General features: G+C 46.5%; 1 protein-coding gene and 1 long non-coding RNA gene across 7 annotated transcripts in view; one reads left to right on the plus strand and one right to left on the minus strand.

The window, feature by feature from the left end:
- The first annotated feature begins 97 nt into the window (after window positions 1-97).
- On the plus strand, window positions 98-20836 carry LOC132234963 (uncharacterized). The gene is made up of 3 exons (XR_009452960.1): window positions 98-366; window positions 2916-3019; window positions 20724-20836. It is a non-coding gene; the product is annotated as an uncharacterized LOC132234963 (long non-coding RNA).
- Window positions 14238-21441, minus strand: part of ADGRL1 (adhesion G protein-coupled receptor L1) — a 44314-nt gene continuing 37110 nt past the window's right edge. For 3 of the 6 annotated variants that reach the window (XM_059696625.1, XM_059696622.1, XM_059696627.1), the window contains 5 exons: window positions 20836-21004; window positions 18962-19367; window positions 18741-18869; window positions 18551-18568; window positions 14238-18046 (listed from right to left, as the gene is read on the minus strand). In XM_059696625.1, the coding sequence (XP_059552608.1) occupies window positions 17304-18046; window positions 18551-18568; window positions 18741-18869; window positions 18962-19367; window positions 20836-21004 (1465 nt within the window). In that variant the 3' untranslated portion in view covers window positions 14238-17303. The remainder of the gene's footprint in view (window positions 18047-18550; window positions 18569-18740; window positions 18870-18961; window positions 19368-20835; window positions 21005-21441) is intronic. The other 3 variants (XM_059696626.1, XM_059696623.1, XM_059696624.1) reach the window with 2 other exon arrangements.

A 21441-nucleotide genomic window follows, 5' to 3' on the forward strand; every position in this document is an offset into this window, starting at 1 on the left:
TGAGAGGTTATTGGCTGAGAAGTCTCGCGGGGCGGGAGGAGAGGAAGACTTGGCTTGGGATTCGTGAGAAAGGAGCGGAAGTCGGCCCGCCGGCACGGTGGAGCGGCGTGTGAAGAGAAAGAAGGGGTGTTTGCAGCCTCGGCGCCTGTCAACAGGTGAGCGTTAACCAGGAGCTTCTCTGAGGGGCTCCTGGCCCCTTAGGCCCAGCGGCGGCGGAATCCGTTGTGAACGTGGTGACTCACCCCTGAAGGCAGATGGAGCAGCGGTACTGCGGCGCTGGGGCCCGGGACCTGGCAGTCAGCCCAGTTCGAGTCCCTCCCTCGCCTCCTCGTGGGCCGCTGGGAGTCGTGTCAGGTGCACACCGCTGTAAGTAGGAGTTCGAGTCCAGCCTCTGCTGGAATGAAGGGTCTCATCATTGATGTTTAAGCATAGTGATTAATCACAAAAACAATCATGAAGTCACTGATTTGTGACTTCATAATACATCTAGAAACTTCTCTCCATTTCCATGCCTTGCGGGCCACCGTTGCCCCTGCCAGGAAGACTCCTGGCGCCTCCGCACCCGCGCTCTCTGCTCCCACCCGCGACCAATGGAAATAACTCATGCCACATACTTAATCTTAATTTGTTTAGTAATAACGTTTTTAAAAAGTTTAAAAAACATCAAAACACATTGTGGGTGGGTGGGTGGATGAGTGGTTAGAGCGTAGGTCGGCGCACCTGAAGGGCCCTGGATTCGATTCCTGGTCCGAGGCATGTACCCCCGTTGCAGATTGGATCCCCGACCCGGTTGGGGCCTGTGCGGGAGGCAACAATCAATGGATGTGTCTCTCTCACATCTTTGTTTCTTTCTCCCTCACTCCCTCTTCCCCTCCACTCTCTCTAAAACTCAATGGAAAAAATATCCTGACAATTTAAGGGAAAAGAGCTCATTGCTCCCGAGGACTTAAAAAAATGTTGTATTTAATCCAGTATAAACAAAATATTTCAGAGGTGGTGGGTATAAAAAATGCAAATGAGGTAACTTACGTTATTTTACTCTGCACAAGGTCTGTGAAATCCCATTCTTTTTACAGCTACATTTTCTTTTCTTTTAAAAATATATTTTATTGTTTTTTTACAGAGAGGAAGGGAGAGGGGTAGAGAGTTAGAAACATGATAAGAGAGAAACATCGATCAGCTGCCTCCTGCACACTCCCTACTGGGGATGTGCCCGCAGCCAAGGAACATGCCCTTGACCAGAATCAAACTTGGGACCCTTCAGTCTGCAGGCCGACGCTCTATCCACTGAGCCAAACCGGTTAGGGCTACGGCTACATTTTCATCAGAAATAGTTGGTCTGGCTTTAAGTTTTATAACGTTTACAGTTGAAAATGTAAATTCTCATGCCCAAGCCTTCCCATGAAAAGTGTTCCATGAGCTCAATTGCATATTGGTTTTTAAATTGAAATGTTAACTAAAATTAAGTGACATGGAAAGTTCTGTTTAACAATGGAAGTAGCTATGTTCAGCTGCTCATGAGCCCTTATGGCAAGTGGCTATTGTATTATTGGACAGCAAAGATCAAATTGGATTAGTCACTCTCCTGCTTATAATGCGAGTGATTTTCTATTTTTCTCAGGATGAGAACACAGTCACCCCTTTGGCTCCACTGCTTTGCTTTTCAGTGGTTCAGTTACCTGCCTCAATCTTGGTACGAAAATATGAAATGGAAAATTCCAGAAATAAACAGTTCATGTTTTAAATAGTGCACTGTTCTGATTATCATGATGAAAAGTGAAATCTCCCCCTGGATGGTGTGGCTCTGTTGGTTGGGCATCGTCCCATGCACTGAAGGGTCATAGGTTCGATTGCCTGTCAGGACACTTACTCAGGTTGCAGGTTCAATCCCTGGTCAGAGTGTGCGGAAGGCAACCAACTGATCAATGTTTCATTCTCACATTGATGTTTCTCTTTTACTCTCTCTCTCTAAAATCAATAAAAATGTAAAAAATAAACACGTAATACCTGACTATTTAGTCAGGGGGCACTGACTGCTTTTCCCTTAGATTGTCAAATAAAAAAATGACAACAGCCAACACAACAATAGTCATCTGATGCAAATGAATCAAAATTATACCTATATATATTTTTTGTCAGATCAACAAAACATATATTTTTTGGTCTATCGCAGAATTTTAATTTGTGTGCCATGAGATGAAAAATGTTGAAAATCACTGATCTAGCGTATCAGAGAGACCCCCCCATTCACATAACATTTATTAAAGTAATCGTTATAATTGTTCTTGTTCTGTTTTATTATCAGTTATTGTTAATATCTGACTGTGCCTGATTTAGAAATTAAACTATCACGGGCATGTGTGAATAGGAAATAACAGTATATTTAGGGATATATATTCATAGTTTTAGGCATCCTCTGGGGATCTTGGAACTGTCTGCCTCTGCTAAAGGGGCACTACTCTATTGTCTTTAAGACTCTACATGCTTTGTTTCCTACAACCCACAAGCCCCAACTTCAGGCCAGCCAAATTGACCCTCTCTTTGTTCCTTAAAAATCTGACATAGCACTCCCAGCTCAGAACTTCTAACTAGATTCTCTTCTCCTAGTTCTTGGGATGGTTGGTGCCTTCTTGTCATTTATGTCTTGCTGTTTAAATATCCTCTTCTCAGAGAAGCCTTTCCAGGGTCCCCTGGACCAGTGGTTGCCAACCCGTGGTCCACTGCCCTGGACAGTGTTCATACACAGAGTATAGGCCTGAATGATCCAGCTTACTAGCATATCTTATCCAACCACCTCTGGGCCCCCCTAGAGTCTTAAGGCTACATATATTTTTGTATCTACATGTCACATCAATTTTTTTATTTTTATTTTTTTGTTAATCCTCACCTGAGGATATTTTTCCATTGATTTTTAGAGAGGGTGAAAGAGAGTAAGTAAGTAGTGGATGTGAGAGACACATCGACTGGTTGCTTCCCACAGGCATGGCTACTGGAACCAGGGATTGAACCTGCAACCCAGGTATGTGGGAATGGAACCTGTGACCATTGAGCCACATGGGCTATGGCATACATGTCACATTAATTTAAAACAATGTTTTTTTGCATTAAAAAATGAAAAAATTTTTTTTGCCTTTGAGATTACTTGGCTGCAAGAAAATTCACATTTGTGATGGCTGTGATTTCTTGGCAATCATTGAGCCTATTTGGAAATTTTTGTGACTCAGGAAAATCTAATTTTCAAATTATTTCCAAATGTAATTTGATTGTTTATGAATACTAAATTTAATGATGAATGAAGTTGCCATAATGTTACATTTTCTAGATATTTAATTAAACATCTATTCATTCCAACTTTGTAGTTTTCATTTTTCATTGTGGAACTGTTTTCCTTTATCCCCAGTCTCACCCTTTTCATAGCCCCCGGGAAAGCTCAACTGGGTGGTGCTAATAAAGAAAATGGCTCCATATAGCTGGCTGAATAATACTCATTTGTAAACCAGATCATGTCATTACTCTGCTTAAAACCTTCAAAGGCTTATCATACTTAGAATGAAACCTAAGATCTTTACTGTGGCTTAGGAGGCCCTGCAGGGTGACCTCAGTTGACCTCTGCAGGCCTCATCTAACAGACTCCCTCTTGTCACCACTTTCAAGCCCTGCTGGCTTGTCTTTCAGCACAAGCTTATTCCTGCTGCAGGGCTTTGCACTTGCTGTTCCCTCTGTCTGGAATCTGCTTCCTTCAGATAATTGTATGGTTGTCTCATTCTCATCATTTATGGTTCAACTCAAATGTCCCTCTCAAGCCTTCCTGGACCACCCTAGTTAAAGTAGCTCTTCCTTAATCACATCACCCTGCTTTATTATCTCAGAATCTGTACTTAATGTTGGTTTTGAGTTGTGCTTGTTATCGTTCGTCATCCCTTAATAGATTAAAAACTGGCTGTGGACAGAGATCTTAACCTGCCTCACATTGACCTCTCAATGTATTTTTGGAGATTAGGATAGGGCCTCACACAAAATCTTCAGTAGATTTTTAAAAAAAAGAATAAATCCATATAAAAGGCTTAGCATAATACCTGGAATGTGAAAAACAATAAACATGAGCTAAAAACAAAACAAAACATGAGCTGTTAGTACTACATAGTAAAAGATAAAGTCTTCATTCTTATGTAATATTTCGGGTGCACATACTTGAAAAACTATAAGAAGTGCTCAAACAAAATACACTTTCACTCATTGCCCAGATTAAGAAGTAAAACATTAGGGATGCAACGAAAGGCCCCTGCCTCAAACCTACTCCTTTCCCTCCAATGTAACTACAACCCTAGATTTGGTGTTTATTTTTCTGTGCATGTTGTATATCTTTATATGCATGTATCTTTAAACAATATATAGTATTGTATATCATGTTCTATAATCTATATACATAAAAGCCTAAATGACCGTTATGACCAGTTGACTGGTTGCTATGATGTGCACTGACCACCAGGGAGCAGACGCTCAATGCAGGAGCTGCCCCCTGGTGGTCAATGCACTCCCACAGCCAACCTCCCACGGCCAGTCAACCTCCATGGTCCCTCCCCCTGGCCGGCTGGCCCCAGTCAGCCCTGTTTGGGACTGGGTGAGGTGGCCCCAATTGGCTCCAATCACTGACCAGGCCAAGGACCCTGCCTGTGCACAAATTCGTGCACCAAGCCTCTAGTTTTATATAAATGATATAAGTACAAAAAAGAGTTAACCTGTCCAGCTGGTGTAGCTCAGTGGTTGAGGGTTGACCTATGAACCAGGAGGTCATGGTTTGATTCCCTGTTGTGGCACATTCCTGGGTTGTGGACTCCATCCCCAGTAGGGGGTGTGCAGGAGGCAGCTGATCCATGAATCTCTCTCATCATTGATGTTTCTCTCTCTCTCTCCCCCTCTCCCTTCCTCTCTGAAATCAATAAAAATATATTTAAAAAAAAAAGTTAACCTAACAGACCTAACACTACTATTCTTGGAAAGGCCTATGGGCAGTGTTGGTCCTTGGCTGGTGTCTAGGAACTTGGATTTTAGGAGGGTTCCCACTAGTCTATATATATAAAAGCCTAAGCAACCATCCGACCGTTTGACTGGCTGACCAGTAGCTATGACGTGCATTGACCACCAGGGGGCAAACACTCAACGCAGGAGCGGAAACCACAGGCATGGAAACATGGAACAGACTGATGAATCTCGGGAGGGAGGGAAGAGAGGGGAGGGCGGGAAGAGATTAACCAAAGATCTTATATGCATACTAGAGGCCCGGTGCATGGATACATGCACCGGGTGGGGTCCCTCTGCCTGGCCTGTGGGGATTGGGCCCAAACCGGCTCTCCGATATCCCCCAAGGGGTCCCAGATTGCAAGAGGGTACAGGCCAGGCTGAGGGACCCCACTGCTGCACGAATCCGTGGACTGAGCCTCTAGTCCTTAAATAATAAGAGTGGTTTGTGGTGCCTTACCTATTTGTACATTGTGGTTTTACATTGTGGTTTACGTTAAACACCTGCTTTCTTTCTGGAGCTTGAAATGTTGGTACTTGATCAGACCCCAATACATATTTTAGCACTGAGTTTCTAATGAGCTTCCCTGGTCGACAACATTTCACACAAGTTGCCACAGTTCTACTGCAGGAACTAAGTGTGTCCCATGTGACTCCACTAGGAGAGGACTTGAGGAAGCTTGCCCCGGTTTCTTCCAGACTTCACCCCATGTGTCTTTTCCCTTGGCTAATTTTGCTTTGTATTCTTTCATGCTAAATTCTGTGAGTCTTCCTAAAGAATCATTGAACCTGGAGGTGATCTTGGGGAACCTTGACACAATATCATACTGGATGTATATCCTGACAGCGCTGGATCTAGGGTAAGGCAAGCAAGGCACATAGGGTACCAAATTTGACATGCTCACTCCCAGGGTCACTTAAGTGTCCAACAAGTACTTACATGATCTTGAGGGTGAGTGCCTCCTAAAATTTTCACCCTAGACACATCACTTGCTTCATTCTAGTCCCTACCCTAACTTATAAACTTGCTTTTTTCGTCCAATATAATGCTTTGAGATTTATCTATGTTGACACATGTATGTAGCTCTAATTCATTTATTTTTACTGCTAGAAATCTGTGCTTTCTGATGTAGCCACTAGCTACCTGCAGCTGAAACATTTATTTTCCCATTCACACTAACCAAATTTCATATGTTTAATAGGCACCTGTGGCTAGTGGCTACTGCATTGGACAGCATGGATAGAGAACACTTTCATGATCATAGAAAGTTTTGTTGGACAGTCACCCCTTGATATTTAGGTGTTTCAGATTTCTATTACAAACAGTGTTACAGTGTTCATAGTTATGTATGTCTCCTTGTGTACACATGCAGGAGTTTCTCTAGGATACTTACCTAGGAGTTAAATTGCTGGCTTATGGGTTATGGGAGTATTCACCTTTACTAAATATTGACAATTTGCTCTTCAAAATGATCATCCCAGTTTTCACTCCCCATCACCAGTGTTGTTATTGCTCAGTGTCCTCATCAACACTTGATTTTATCAGATTTTTACATTTTTGTCTTTTGATGGATGTGAAGTAGTGGTTTCAGTTTGCATTACCTTGATTATTGTGAGGTTGAGCTATTTTCATATGCTTATTGATTGATTGCCTTCTGTTAATTGCATGTTCATATCTTTGCCCATTTTCCTATTGGGTTGTCATCATCTTACTCAGTTCAGGAGTTCTTCTCACATCTGAGATTTTTATGAAAAGGCAAATTTCAGGTTACTTTTGATGTTCAGAATTTATTATTATTACTAGAGGCCCGATGCATGAAGAGATTCATGCAATAGGCCTTCCTTTCCCTGGCTGCCGGCACCAGTTTTCCTCTGGCACCTGGGACCCAGGCCTTCGCTCTGGCCACAGCGGAGAAGCCAAGCCTCGAGGCTTCTCCACTCCAACTGCAGCAGAGAAGCCAAGCCTCTTCAGTGTTCAGTCATCTTCAGTGTTCAGTCGTCTTCAGTCTTCGCTCTATGTCTGCATATGCAAATTAACTGCCATCTTTGTTGGGTTAATTTGCATACACATCCTGATTGGCTGGTGGGCATAGCAGAGTGACACCAATTTACATGTTTCTCTTTTATTAGTGTAGATTTTAATGTCATCAGAATTATCAACATATATTTTGTGTGGGGTTTTGTGCCTTGCTTAAGAAATCTTACCTTGAGATTAATAAGGTATCCTACTGTGTTTTCTTCTGGAAGTTTTACTTTTCATATTTAGCTTTTAAAAAAAATCTGCCTGGACTTTGTTTTTATTTTTTTCACATGGATAACCAGTTGTCCCAGTTCCATTTATTGACTAATCCAGTGGTTCTCAAAATGTGACCTTCTGTGGATCCCCAAGAGTCTTTTAGGGGGTCCAGAATATAAACTCTTTTCATAATAATTTAAAGGAGTTATTTGCCTTTGTCATTTGTGCTGTGTTATGTGCATTATTGGTATAAAAGCAATGGTGGGTAAAAACTGCTGGCACCTTAGCAGGAATCAATGCAAAGTCACCAAACGCTAGCAGTACTTGTTATTGTATTCCTCACCCCCACACATTCAATGTTAAACAAAATACTTTCACTTAAGAATACCTTTGAAGAAGCAGTGAAAAGTAGTAATTGTGTTAAAGCTTTAGCTCTGCAGCAGGTCTTTTTAATATTCAGTATGGTGGCATAGGAAGTTTGCATAGAGCATTTCTAGTGCATGGAAGAATGATGGCAGTTTAGATAATATACTTTTACAGTTGTTTGAGTTGAGATAAAACTGGCAACTTTTTTCATGGAGCATCATTTTTACTTGAAAGAATGACAGACTATGGTTACTCAGATTAGGATATTTGGCAGATATTTTCTCAGAAACGAATGAAGTGAGCTGGTCACTGCAAGGACAACTTATGGTTGCCCATGATAAAATTCAAGCTTTCAAGCAAAACTTAGATATTTTGGAAAATTTTATTCACTACCATGAATCTGGCAACTTTTCAGTATTTAAAAGCTTTTTGATGAAACCAATGATGATATTTGCAAATAATGACTTTAAAAATATTGTGTAGTGAAATGTAATAACTCAGTAGATCAGTATTTTCTCAAAGACCAATGTATGATGTTACAAAAGCATGATAGGGGAAAGATCAATTAAAACTGCATGACAAATATGTTTCAATGTAATGCACTAAATTGATACAGTTTCCTGTTCCACATTGTAACTAACTTTAATACACCGCCACTTGAGTTTTGGTGTAGTAACAGAGTAGAATACCCTCAATTAGCTGAAAAGGCTATAATACTTCTCCCATTTACAACTATTTATCAATGTAAGGCTGGATTTTCTTCATATTCTTCAACCAAAACAGCATATTGTAACATATTGATTGCAGTAGCCTATGTGAGAACCCAGTTGTCTTCCATTAAGCTAGTAGGAGCTTTACAAAAATGTAAAATAATGCCATTCTTTTCACTGCTTTGTTTATAAGTAAATAAATAAATACATTTTAATTATAGCTTATGTTAACATTTAATAAACTTATTAACTAATTTAAGTTAGTTAAGTATTTAATTTTTAAATCAGTTTTAATTTCCAGATCAGTCAATATAAATAGAAATAAACCCTATGCCTATAAACAATAACTCTTTAGGTTTCTCATTAATTTTTTTTTAATATATTTTATTGATTTTTCACAGAGAGGAAGGGAGAGGGATAGAGAGCTAGAAACATCGATGAGAGAGAAACATCGATCAGCTGCCTCCTGCACATCTCCCACTGGGGATGTGCCCGCAACCCAGGTACATGCCCTTGACCGGAATCGAACCTGGGACCTTTCAGTCCGCAGGCCGACGCTCTATCCACTGAGCCAAACCGGTTTCGGCTCTCATTAATTTTTTAAAAAGACTTAATTTTTTAAGAGCAGCTTTAGGTTCACAGCAAAGTTAAGAGTAAGTTACAGAGATTTCCCCTATACCCACAGCCCACCTCCTAACCCCCCATGCATAGCCTCCTCCTTTAACTTCCCCAGCAGGGTGGTACATTTGTTACAATTGATAAATTGTGTGGACACATCATATTCAGAGCATGAGGTCCATAGTTTACATTAGGGTTCACTCTTGTGTTGAACATTCTGTGGGTTTGGACAAATGTATGACATGTATATAGTCTCATACAGAGTTTCTTTCACAGACCTGAAATCTTTGGGGCTTTGCCTAGTCATCCCCTCCACCCCATCCTTGTTAATTTTTAAGAGGATAACGGAATCCCTATACTACAAAATTTGAGCTCCTCTAGACTAATCTATTCTTTTCTTAGTGACTTATAACCTCTGTCTAGAGCAAGTTTCCATCTAGTCACAGGTCTCTTCATTGGCAGGGGAGGGGCCTACAACCAAGCTCTTGACCAGAATTAAACCTGGGATTGTTCAGTCCGCAAGCCGAGGCTCTATCCATTGAGCCAAGCCAACTAGGGCTCACCACTTTCTTTTATTTTTATTTTTTTCAATGATTTTTAGAGAGAGGAAAGGAGAGGGTTAGAGAGATAGAAACATTGATGAGAGGAGCATCATCGATCGGCCTGCTGCCTCCTGCACGCCCCCTCTTGGTGATTGAGTCTGCAACCTGGACATATGCCCTGACCCCAAATCGAACTGGTGACCTCTTGATTCCTGGGTCAGTACTCAACTGCTGAACCAGACCAGTTGGGCTCACATTGATGTTTTTCTCTCTCTCTCTCCCTCTCCTTTCCTCTGTCTTTAAAAGTCATGCCTGGCTGGTCACAGTTCTATCCCTGGTCAGGGCATATGCCCAGGTTGCCGGCTTCATCTCCAGTGTGTGGGGTGTGCAGAAGGCAGCTGATTAATGATTCTCTCTCATCATTGATGTTTTCTGTCTCTCCCTCTCCCTCTCCCTCTCCTTCTCCATTCCTCTCTGAAATCAATAAAAATACATTATAAAAATCAATAAAAATATATTTTTAAAATTTATCCACTACTGGTAAACTGTTAATCTCTCATTGTATAACTTTATATTCTGCATATATTGTGCACACACAATTTTATATATGTATACACACTTTTTGCATATATGTTTTTTAAACTGGGGCAGTCTTTTATATCCTTTTTACACTTAGTATTATGAATATATTTCCATGTAATTAATGTTCTTTTACATCTTTTGTTTTGTTTTGTTAATCCTCACCCGAGGGTAATTTTCCATTGATTTCTAGAGAGAATAGAAAGGAGGGGAGAGACATGAGAGAGACACATTGGCTGCCTCCTGAACATGCACCTTTCCAGGGCCGGGGATCGAGCCTGCAACTGAGGTTACATGCCCTTGACCAGAATTGGACCTGAGACCCTTCAGTCTGCAGGCCAACAGTCTTACCACTGAGCCAAACTGGGTAGGGCTACATCCTCATTTTTAATTGTTACATGGTATTCTGTTTGTATTATTTGTTTATTTATTCTGTTTGTATTGATGTACATCATTTATGTAACTATTTTTATACTGAAATTTTAGATTATTCCTTATGTTTCACTCTTAAAAGCCTGACTCCAGTGAATCTTCTTGCTGCTGAGTCTTCATGCCCATGTGTGATTCCTTAGGCTTGATTCCCAGGAGAGGACTGGTTGGCTTAAGCAATGGTTTTCAACCTGTGGGTTGCGACCCCTTTGGCGGTCGAATGACCCTTTCACAGGGGTTGCCTAAGACCATCCTGCATATCAGATATTTATATTACGATTCATAACAGTAGCAACATTACAGTTATGAAGTAGCAATGAAAATAATTTTATGGTTGGGTCACAACATGAGGAACTGTATTTAAATGGCCAGAAGGTTGAGAACCACTGGCTTAAAGTGAGGACTTCAGTTGTGAGAAGCTGGGATTGTTTGGTCAGAGGCAGAGGCTGGTGGAAGACAGTAGGACAGGACAGATAGAAAAGACTAGCAGTTATTAGGGTTTTGGTCAAGGAGAGTCCAGGTTAAGTGAAAAGTGATTGATATAAATAGGAAGGGAAAAACCAGCAGGTGCCTGTCATCACTGCTGGTTTCCATGACTGCCATGTTTGAAAGGGTAAGAGAGGACCCGACTAAGCTTGAAATGTTGTGGGTATAGAGGTCCATCCTCAGCCCAGCTCCCCAAGAGTTTGTGGGAGAGAGGAGGTTTTCTCAAGGCCAGAGGCTCCAGTGCTCTCAGTCCTTTGGGGATCTGAAAAGACTCTTCTGTTGCTCTGAATTAAGGCCTTCCCTTTGGCTTGATTCCCAGGGGTCCACCCTGGACAGTCCTACTACTAGCTACATAGAGACCATCAGGTGTAGTCAGTGGGCATTTCCTCTGACTCTGGGAGCCAGATTGTCAGCTTCCTTTATTGTGTGCCAAGTGGGGTTGGTGGGCAGTGATGAGAAGTGGGCAACTGCAGCTGCATGCAGATAGCCCTAGAGGCAGCCCTGGGATCTAAGACCAAGATGGAGGCCTGGTGCAGCACTTTTTTATTAGCTGAGTGAATGTGGGTGTGTTCTCTAACTATTGTGGGGATATTCTCTAACTTTTCTGGGCTTCAGTTTCTGCAGCTCTAAGTGGGGCTAAGTAACACCTGCCTCACTGGGTCATTGAAAACATTAAATTGGATAGCATATGTAAAGTATCTAGAGCAGTCTTTCTCAACCTTGGAGGCACATTAGAATCACCTGGGAATCTTTTTAAAATCCTGATTTCTGGGCCTCATCCTCCAGAAATTCTGTTTCTTTGTTATGGGGTGGGGCCACAACATTAGTAACAAAGAAACAGAATTTCCTGAGTATGTGGCCCAGAAATCAGGATTTTAAAAAGATTCCTAGGTGATTCTAATGTGCAGCCAAGGTTGAGAACCACTGATCTAGAGGGTGTAGGCACTGTAAACTTGCTTAGTAATCTTATTTAAGTAAGTCATGTAATCACTTTAACCTCAGTTTTCTCATCTGATCAATAAGGATAATAATATATACCTTGTAATAAGTAAGGTGAAATGTAGAAAAGAGCTTTGAAATGATAAATCTCAATATAAAAGTTATTCCTATGTATGTGCAAATCCATGCCACTAACAACTACCTGAGGGTCATCAGTTGTCCAGCCCAGCAGATTTCTACTGTTTATGTAGTGGGTAAGCATGTGTAGGGCTGGAGAAAGTAAAGGACACAATGGCAGAAGAACAGGCCGTGTTGTTATCTTAGGCCAGGGTTTTATTTTAAAATCAGACCATGAGGTCAAAACCACATATAGTTTATTAATTACCCATAAAGCTCCTGAATTGGCTCACAGGGACTCTCTCAGTAGATCCAGTAGAATCAGTTCCTTTTCCAGCATAGGAACAGATTTTGCCTTTTCTTGGGTTGGACACCGCTAAAATATTGAAGTTAGGTTTCAGGGCCATGTTGAATTAAAAATTTAGTATCACATGGTGAGAGAGGTGTGGGAACTGAGAGATAGAAACTCCCATTCACAACTCCCATCATTCTTAGCTCTCATCTCAGGTTCACTCTGGTTCTTATGTTCAAGTCAGCTTTTTATTGTTTAACAAATATGTATTGATCACCTGTGTGCCAGATGCTATGCTAGAAACTGGAACAGCATTAAAAAAACACCATTCTATATTACCTTCTAATTGGGGAGGCAGAGAGTAAACAAGCAAGAAGGATAGTTTTGTGAGATGGGAGAACTATGAGAGATAAAGCAAGACCAGGTTTAGGAAATTCTGGAATGGCCAATAGCAGTTTAAATGGAAAAGCCTGCTGGGAAGCTCTGATTTGCAAAAGCTCTGCTAGAACAGCCAGTGCAAAGGCCCCGAGGCAGGCAGGAGTGCCTGCATGTTTGCAGATGAGAAGCCAAGTGTGGCTGGCGTGGAAGGAAGGAGGGGAGCCATGGGAATCAGCTCTGTAGGGCCTTGTCAGCAATTGAGCTGTTGGTCTTTCGTCTGGGTGAGAGAAGAGGCCATTGAATAGTTTTGAACCAAGGAAGGACAAAATATGCTTACCAGGATCTCTGTGGTTTCTGTGTTGAGAAAAGCCTGAAGGGGGACAAGAGAGCTAGTAAGGAGCCTGCTGCAGTAGTCCTAGTGAAAGATAGGGTTGGCTTGAACCAAAGTGGTGAGAACTAGTTAATGCTGGATATTTTAATGTTAGAGCTGCTGATGCATTTACTGTCAGAATAGATGTGGAGTATGAAACAAAGAGATGAGTTCAAGAGAAGCTGCAAGAGTTTTAGCTTGAGTCTTGGGATGGACTTGCCATTGAGGTGGGAAAGCATTTGGGAGGAGCTGGGGAGTGGTGGTCAGGAACTTAATCTGGTTTAGGACAGATTAAGTTTGAGATCCTAACAGACACCCAGGGGTAGATGTGGATTGGGATGTTGGATGAATGTAAATCTGGAGCTCAAGGTAGTTTAGACTGGAGCTCTATGTTCAGGACTCCTCAGCATATAGATAGCATTTAAAACCATGAGATGGGACAAGCTCTCCCAAGGTAGGTAGGAAAAGGTCTAAGGCTGAGCTCCTGGCCTTGCCAACATTAAGAGGTCAAGAGATGAGAAGGCACCAGCCACCAGGACTGGGAAGGAGTGGCTGGGGAGGTGGGAGGAGAAACGGGGAAGTGTGGTGTTGAGGGCAGAGGAGCATGGAGATACTTTCACTGTTTGAGTGGTCCTTTCTCTATGCACTGGCAGTTCTATTTGAGGATACACATGCTGCAAATCCATTGTGTTGTCATTTTAGAAAAAGCGCCATTTCAGTAGTGTGTGGGAGGGGGAGATCTAGGAATCAGACAGGCACAGTGTAAAATTCCGTTTTGCTCTAATAAAGCCTGTGGACATAGTAGTATGTCCGGGCCAGGAAGGGCTTCTCTAGATACATGGCACAGTTGCCTGGCCCAGAGAGACTAGGGTGTGCATGCAGATATTGTAAGCCTCAGTTTCCCTGTCTTTAAAGTGGAGTTTTAATAACCTTTACCCACCCTAGAGTGTTCAACGAAAAACTGTACCCGAATTGCTGCTCAGCCAGGCCCAAGAACCTACCAAGTTTTGAGTAGGTTCTGGTTCTGTGACTCCAGGCCTCTGCCATGGGTTCTAAATGTTACAGTGCAGGCTCTTCAGGGTCAGAGCCTCAGGTGGGTGCTCAGTGCAGATTCACTCACCAGTTTTCACCCCTCAATGAGTCACACCACTCATCATTCCAAGAAATTCTTATTTTCTTTATTGTTTTTTTGACTCAACAATTTTTTAAAACTTTTTTTCTGAAACGTTCTTGTTGTTATGAGCCTTTTGTTTTGTTCTCGTTAAATGCACTCGACCCAAAATTGGTTTGGCATATCGAAAAGGAGACCAAGGAGGGACTGGGGGCATGGAGGAGGGGAGGCCCGAATAGACAGAGAAATTGAGAGAAGAGGAACATAGAGACAGCAAAAAAAAAAATGGAAAGAGGTGGAGACACAGTAAGGAAGGCAAGGGAAACAAAAAAAAAAAAACACACCCACAAAACAAAACCACCCCAGATAAAAATTAACAAGATTGAGAAGCAAATGAATTCAAGGAAGGAAATAGGAGAGGAAACCAAGACCCTTTCTTCTCTATACTGTCCCAGCTGGGGTGGGGGAGTCAAGGCACCAGGTCTGGTTGGGGTGCGGGGATGGACACCTGGGCTCTGGGTGTTTTGCACTGTGCTGCAGTGGTGTGCAGCCCCACCAGGGGGCCCTGCCACACAGCTTTGAGGCCTAGGAATTCACCTTGGTGAACCTGGCTGGAATGGGAACCAAGGGACCCACTTACCCTCTCTCCCCTTGATTGTCCGTGTCTGGAGATAAAAGGAGGGCTGGGCAGGGAGAGGATGGAGGACTCCTTGCATGCCTCCAGTTCCCCTGGAAACTCTCTCACCCTGCTAACTTTTCCAGTCCTCTTGGTGTCAGGCCAACTCCTCCATTTACCTGTGTCGCCTGCCAGCTCTTTGCAGACCTCTAATTGCCCCTCTTGAAACCAAGGCAGGCCACAGAGCTGGTTCCCATCCTCCTCACAGAGCCATCTGGACGAGATCATCCCCCCTCTTACTTCTCTGGGTCCAGACTCACCCATGGTCTTCTGGTGAACAGGGTTAAGCCTCCCTGCCAGGAGAAGCTAGAGATGGAACCCAACACTGCCTTCTCCCCACACGTGTACTCCCACACAGGACAAACCACCATCTTTGGTCTGACCCCTTCTCCCCTGACGGGGACAAGCCAGCCTCAGCTCCCCAGAAGGGAGGGGCTTTCTAGCAGCAAAAAGGGCCCCTCCAGCCACCTACCTGTCCCTTTTCTCTAGTTTCTCCCTAGAGCCCTTCCCCTTTAACCCAAAAAGTTCATGGTAGCAGCAGACTGAGACCCAAAGATGTTTGAAAACTCATGGCACTTGTGAGAAAAGAGGAAGGGGCAAAAAAGACAAGGAGGGGGTCAGAGCAGAGGTGGAGAGCCACCCCTGAGGAAATGGCAATTATGGGGCTGTGTTAGTGTGGCAATGGGACTATGCTACCCCCAGAGTGTGTGTGTGTGTGTGTGTGTGTGTTCTGGAGGGCCAGGGTGACAGGCTAGAGAGGGGACCAGAAGAGGTACTCAGGAGACATTCCAAGCCTGACACTTCTTTAGGGCCTACAGGTTTAGGGTTGAGCCCCCAGAACATGGGTGTCCTGACTGGAGGCCCTGGTATCTTGCTTTGCCTCCTCTGTTGGAGGGTGTAGGGTAGGGAAGGTGATATTTCACCTTTGCGCCCTATACCACCCCCACTCCCACCCAAACAAGACCACCTCATCATTCCTGGTCCTCCCTCCTCAGTCACATCAAACCCCGCTGTCCTCATTTTCCTCCCCCATCAACCTCTCTAGGCAGGAAATCAGCCGCTCATCCCCAGCCCAGAGTTCCAGAAGCAATGTACAAGAGGCAGGAACTCAAAGGGACAGCACAGCCATCTTGGCAAAAGCATCTTTGGGTGTGAGGGGTGCCTCCCCTGGGCCAGTGGGGAGGGAAGGGGTAGACAGGTCCCCAGTCCTGGGGCAGGCAGTGAGGTACACGCCCCAGGAGGGCTGACTGATGCCAGGGTCAGGCGGAGCAGGGAGGGAGGCAACAGAAATAGGTGCCTGGAAGGAAACAGGTTCTTTGTTTCGCTGTTGCTTCTAGATTTTTTCTGTCTCTGGATGGTAAAAAGCTGCTCTGGTGGCCGCCCACCTGGCTGGGGATGCACACGTACACGGAGAAGTCCAGGCGGCCAAGGCCCAGCGGTGTAGCTCTGCTCCGGAGAAAGCCCGGGCCGGCTGGGCCGCAGGCTCCTGGTGGCTTCAAGTGATGAGATTTTCTTTTTTTTTTTGTCTTTTCCATTTCTTTGAAATATTTACAGCAATGGGAGAGGAGGAAAGAGGAAGGGAAAGAGGGCCCCTAGGGAAAGATCCAAACCCAGGACCCACTCCCCAGGGAGATCCAGACCCAAAATCTGCTCCCCAGATCGCCAAGCCCACAGGATTGGAACTGCCCAAATATGGCCACCCCTGTGGGCTGGGGGCCCTTCAGGGAGTTGTGCTTCATCAGGAGTCACCCCAAGGGAGGGGGTCAGTGGGTGCACTTGAGGAGGGCAAAGGGGACAGGTTTGCTGGGGAGGCAGGGACTAAGAGCAGAGGGAAGGAGCTTCAGAGAAAATTCAACCTTTACACCACCAGCCACAAATGCCCATTCCTCTTGCCCTGGGGCTTATCTCCTGGGCCAGAGGCCCCAGTCTCCAGGGAGCAGGGACTGTAGTGCAGGAGGAACCTGTCCATCTGTCCTTCTGCCCCCACTGCTCCCTCCTGGGGCAGCCCAGCATTTCTGACTACAGAAAGAGGTGCAGATTGAGAAGTTCCATCTAGCAAGGCCTTTGGTCCAGGGACACCAAAGCCCTCATCTCTCTCCAGCAGATAGGAAGAGCAGCGGGGAGGGGGAAGTCAAGAGTGAGATGTACCCTTCCAATTTCTCCTTCCTTATTCCCCTTGGGACCTCTGGGTTCCTCCTCATGGCACTTCCCCCAAAGTAAGCTGGTGCGTGTGGCTGGTGGGAAACCCTGTCTGTGAACCCTGCACCTCAGGTCCCCACAGCAGGGCCCCCAAGAGGCCTCGAGGGCCCTCAGACCAGGGATGCCTGGAGAGTGGCCCACCAGCCACTGCCTCCTTCAGTCTCCCTATCCCCTCAGAGCCCTACTCAGGGTTCCCTCCCTGGCCTGGGCTACCAGCCCCCGGTCCATGAGGTCCCTCAGAGGCTGGTGACCAGCTGCATCTGCCCATCCCCATCAGGCCCTGGCCCCTCAAGGCCTGGGGCTGCCAAATAGCCTTCGTGGCTGGGCCGCCGCACCTGGTAGTAGCCCTGCAGGGGGTTTCGGGCCACCAAGGCTGGTGGGCGCGAGGTGTAGTAGATTTCAGGGGGGACAGGGGGCGCGGGCGGGGGTGGGGGCAGGGCCTCACTGGGCCCCTCAGGGCTGCTGTCCGGGTAGGAGGGCGAGTCCCGAAGGTTGGCCCCACTGGCATAGAGGGAGTCCCGGCCTGGAGGGGAGGAGAGGGGCCGGCTGGTGGCCCCGTCCTCTGCTGTGCAGCTCTCTGACTCGTCCAGATCGCTCTGGTACAGCACCGACTGGGCCCGGGGCAGCAGCAGTGGCTCCTCCAGGGCCTTGTAGAGAAGTTCAATCTCCGCCCGGTCAGCACCCCCGGGCCCACCAGCCTCTTCCTCACTGCCACCCCCCGGCACAGGTGGCACCGGGGGCTCAGGTGGTGGAGGGCCTTTGGCCCCGCTGCTGCCACCCCGCAGGTTGTTGTGCACCAGCTCTGAGATGATCATCTTCTCAAAGGCGGCAGCATCTGCCAGGTTCCGGCCTCGGGGTGGCTCAGGTGCCCCATCCCCTGGAGGGAAATCCCCACTTCGCAAGGAGTAACTGTTGTTGAAGTTGCCGTTGAGGGGCAGTGTGTCCATGCCGCAGGCTTCCCGGCCTCCCAAGGGGTGCTCTGCAGGCAGAAGGGGGTTGCTCAGGGGGAGGGCAGGCATTGGGAAGGATCCAGGCCATGTGAGGTGGGGCTGCCTGGGTTTACCCCTGCCCCTGGGGACTGGGATCTTCCATTCCCTCTCTTCCTCATTGGCAGTGGGGCCACCCATCATGCAGGTTGGTGGAAGAGGGGGTGGAGACCAGTTTTCCCTCCCAGCCAGGGACTCAGAATCTTAGCGGTGTGAGAAGACTGGGATGAGGAAGTTTCACACCGTTAAGATTCTGAGCCCCCCGGCTGGGAGGGAAACCTGTGCTTGACCCTCATCTTCATTCCCCACCTGACGCCCAAATACACCACCAACCAGCTGCTAAACCAGAGACTGCATGCATATGCTTGTGGGTGTGTGTTGGGGCGAGACGGGGACGCACTCTATGAGTTCTCCCTAAATAAGTGAGGCCATCCAAGGAGGCCACTGTCTCGTTCCCCTCCCAGCCTCGGAAATATTACCAGGAAAGTCTCACTTACTGGGTTCCCGGTAGCTCCCTGCAGGTGCCAGGCCAGGAGGGAAAAGAAAGAAGGTGAATGGGCTTGGAATGCTGAGTCCAGGCTCAGTTCAGGAGGCACGAGGGCACCCCAAGTGAAAACCCCTCAGGATGCAGACCCCACACTCCCTGACCTGGGCTGTTGCCCTCTCCCAGAACTAGAGTATTCTTACCTGGGGAGTTGAAGACAGGGGGTGAGGAGGGATTGAAGCCCACTGACTCGGCGATGAGGGTGTTGTAGGGGCTGGTGCCGCCACGAGGCTGAAGCACGGGGTTGGTCAGCAGGTGGTTCCCCATGGTACCTGCCCAGGAGGTCAGAAGTAACAGGGCGGCTTGGAGACACAGGCCAGGAATCTCAAGGGACTGGAGCCAGGGGCGAGGGATGCTGTCTCACCTCGGTTCAGGGTAGGGGTACTGTTGATGTCACCCGCCATGAAGGAAGATTCTGTCTGTTTCCTCACGGTGTCATTCCACATCCTCCGGATTCGGCTCTGGGGACACAGCCCAGACATAAGGGGACCCTCAAGCTGCCCACCCTCCAGAAACTTTCTGAGACCACTCGCCTGATGACCACCACCAAGGACCTGGGCAAAGCACTGCCCCGCCTCTGGGCTCCTGGCTCTAACACTCAGCCCAGGAAGCCTGCCTAGTGCCCGCCCCAGCTCAGATACCTGGGTCCCTGTGTAGTAGCGGGTGTTGCTCCGCATGGCTGAGGTCTTAAGCGAGCCATGAGCCCCCCCGGGCGGGGAGCGGATGCAGCAGTAGGAGTGTCGCAGGCACTTGCTGTACTCCTTGTGCACCTGGGGGGCGAGAACAGGCAGCTGGTCGCAGGCGCCCCCACTCAGAGGAGTCCAGAGACCAAGCTACAAGCAGGCATCAGAAACCTGTTCTGTCCCCCAGCAGCCAGCCAGGTAGACTCTCTTTCCTTGCTCAGGCCCATCTTCCGTTCTTCACCTCCACCAGTTTCTTATCCATTCAATGACTCAACACCTCTTTAATGCATATCCTCTGTGTGTCAGGCACGGTTTAGGCTCCAGGGATAATCAGAACAAATCAGACATAAAGCCCTACCTTTCAGAGCTGCTATTTTAGTAGACAGAGACATAACATAGATGCAAACATCAGTACATAATGTAGGATGTCTATGGTGTTAGGTGCTGCGAAGGACCTATGGCTGGAGAGGGGGTTAGGCAGTGCTGGGGGGTGTGGGGTGGTGGTGGTGGTTTGCAGATTTCAAATCGATCAGGAGAGGCCTCACTGAGAAGCAGACATTTCGGCAAAGACTTGAGAGAAACAGACAGCAGGCCCTGTGATATCTGGGGAGGAACAGGGAACAAGCCATGAGGACGGTCCATGTCTAGGTGTCTGAGAGAGGGCAGAGGGCACTGCTGGAAGAAAGGGAACAGAGGGGGCTCTGGTTGGACCTTGCGTGCCTGGAGGTTCCTATAAGGATGTCACTGTCCCTGTGTGTCCAATGGGGGCTGCCAGTTTTAAGAGGAGGAAGGATACAGTCAAACTTGCAGGACTCTGATTGGTATCTCCATCCCCAACCTTAGCCTTACCCACCTCACTGTCTCCCGAGACTAACACTGACAGGGCCCCCCACTGCCTTCAGGACCAAGTACACAAATGCCTTGGCTCAGTTTCCATGGCTTGAGTCCTGTATGTCCCCTCCACATTCCTCTGCTTCTGTTATCACCTTCATTTACTTTCTTAAGATTTAGATCAGGGGTCCTCAAACTACGGCCCGCGGGCCACATGCAAATACAAATATTGTATTTGTTCCCGTTTTGTTTTTTTACTTCAAAATAAGATATGTGCAGTGTGCATAGGAATTTGTTCATAGTTTTTTTTTAAACTATAGTCCGGCCCTCCAACAGTCTGAGGGACAGTGAACTGGCCCCGTTTAAAAAGTTTGAGGACCCCTGATTTAGATTTTAACATGTTTTATTTAAAAAGGAAACTTTATATCACCACAAAACTCATAGTTCATCTCATAACTATTTAAGTAGGAAACATTTGTCTGGATGGGGCCCAGGGTCATCTCCATTTTGCATGCCTGCTTGGTGCCCCACACCCTGGGAAGAGGCCGTCACCATGTCCCAAATCCACCCTGCTTTCTTGCTCTTCCAGTCCTCTATCCTACTCTTTTCCAGATCCTTCTTCACCCCTGGCTAAATCCTCCCGGACGCTGAGCCCATGCTCCCCTCGCAGCAGGCACAGGTCCCTACGGAAGTCAGGCTGCCTGGGCCTCCTCCCTGACCTCACCTTCTTCTGTAAGGCGCAGTGAAAGACGAAGATGAAGACCCCCTGGAAGGCGTTGAAGGTGGTAAAGAGATAGGCCATGACTACCGACTCCTTATTGATGAAGAGGAGGCCGAAAGCCCAGGTGAGGCCCAACAGGAAGAGCAGCGCGATGGCCCCCAGGGCCCAGGATCTGGGGTGGGTGGGGAGAGAAGACGGGGACATCAAAGACCCGCTAGTGGTGATGCTTCCCCTGTTGGCCTCCTTGGGCCTGGGCGCTCTCTGCAAAGACCCACCTAAGTGAGTAGGCCTCACGATAATGGCCTGCCCAGCGACACTTCCACCGACCCTGGGCCAGAGGGGCAAGCAGAAGTCGGGGGTCGGGGTTTGTGAATGGTCAGTCATTCCCTGCATCTTTCATCCTTCTGGCCCTATTTCTAGGCCCTTAAATTATCTTTTGCTGCCTATTTCTCTTTAACTTGCCCTGAAATAGACTCACTTTTGAATTCAGTCTTGCCCTAAGCAGTATTCAGTTATGTCCCCCAAACCACAGGTTGAATGTGTTAGTGCCAGGTTTTTTAATACACTTTAGGTAGATATATAACGAGCACAATAAAGCACCATCTTTGT

The sequence above is a fragment of the Myotis daubentonii genome, chromosome 5, assembly GCF_963259705.1.
Source record: "Myotis daubentonii chromosome 5, mMyoDau2.1, whole genome shotgun sequence".
Taxonomy (NCBI): Eukaryota; Metazoa; Chordata; class Mammalia; order Chiroptera; family Vespertilionidae; genus Myotis; species Myotis daubentonii.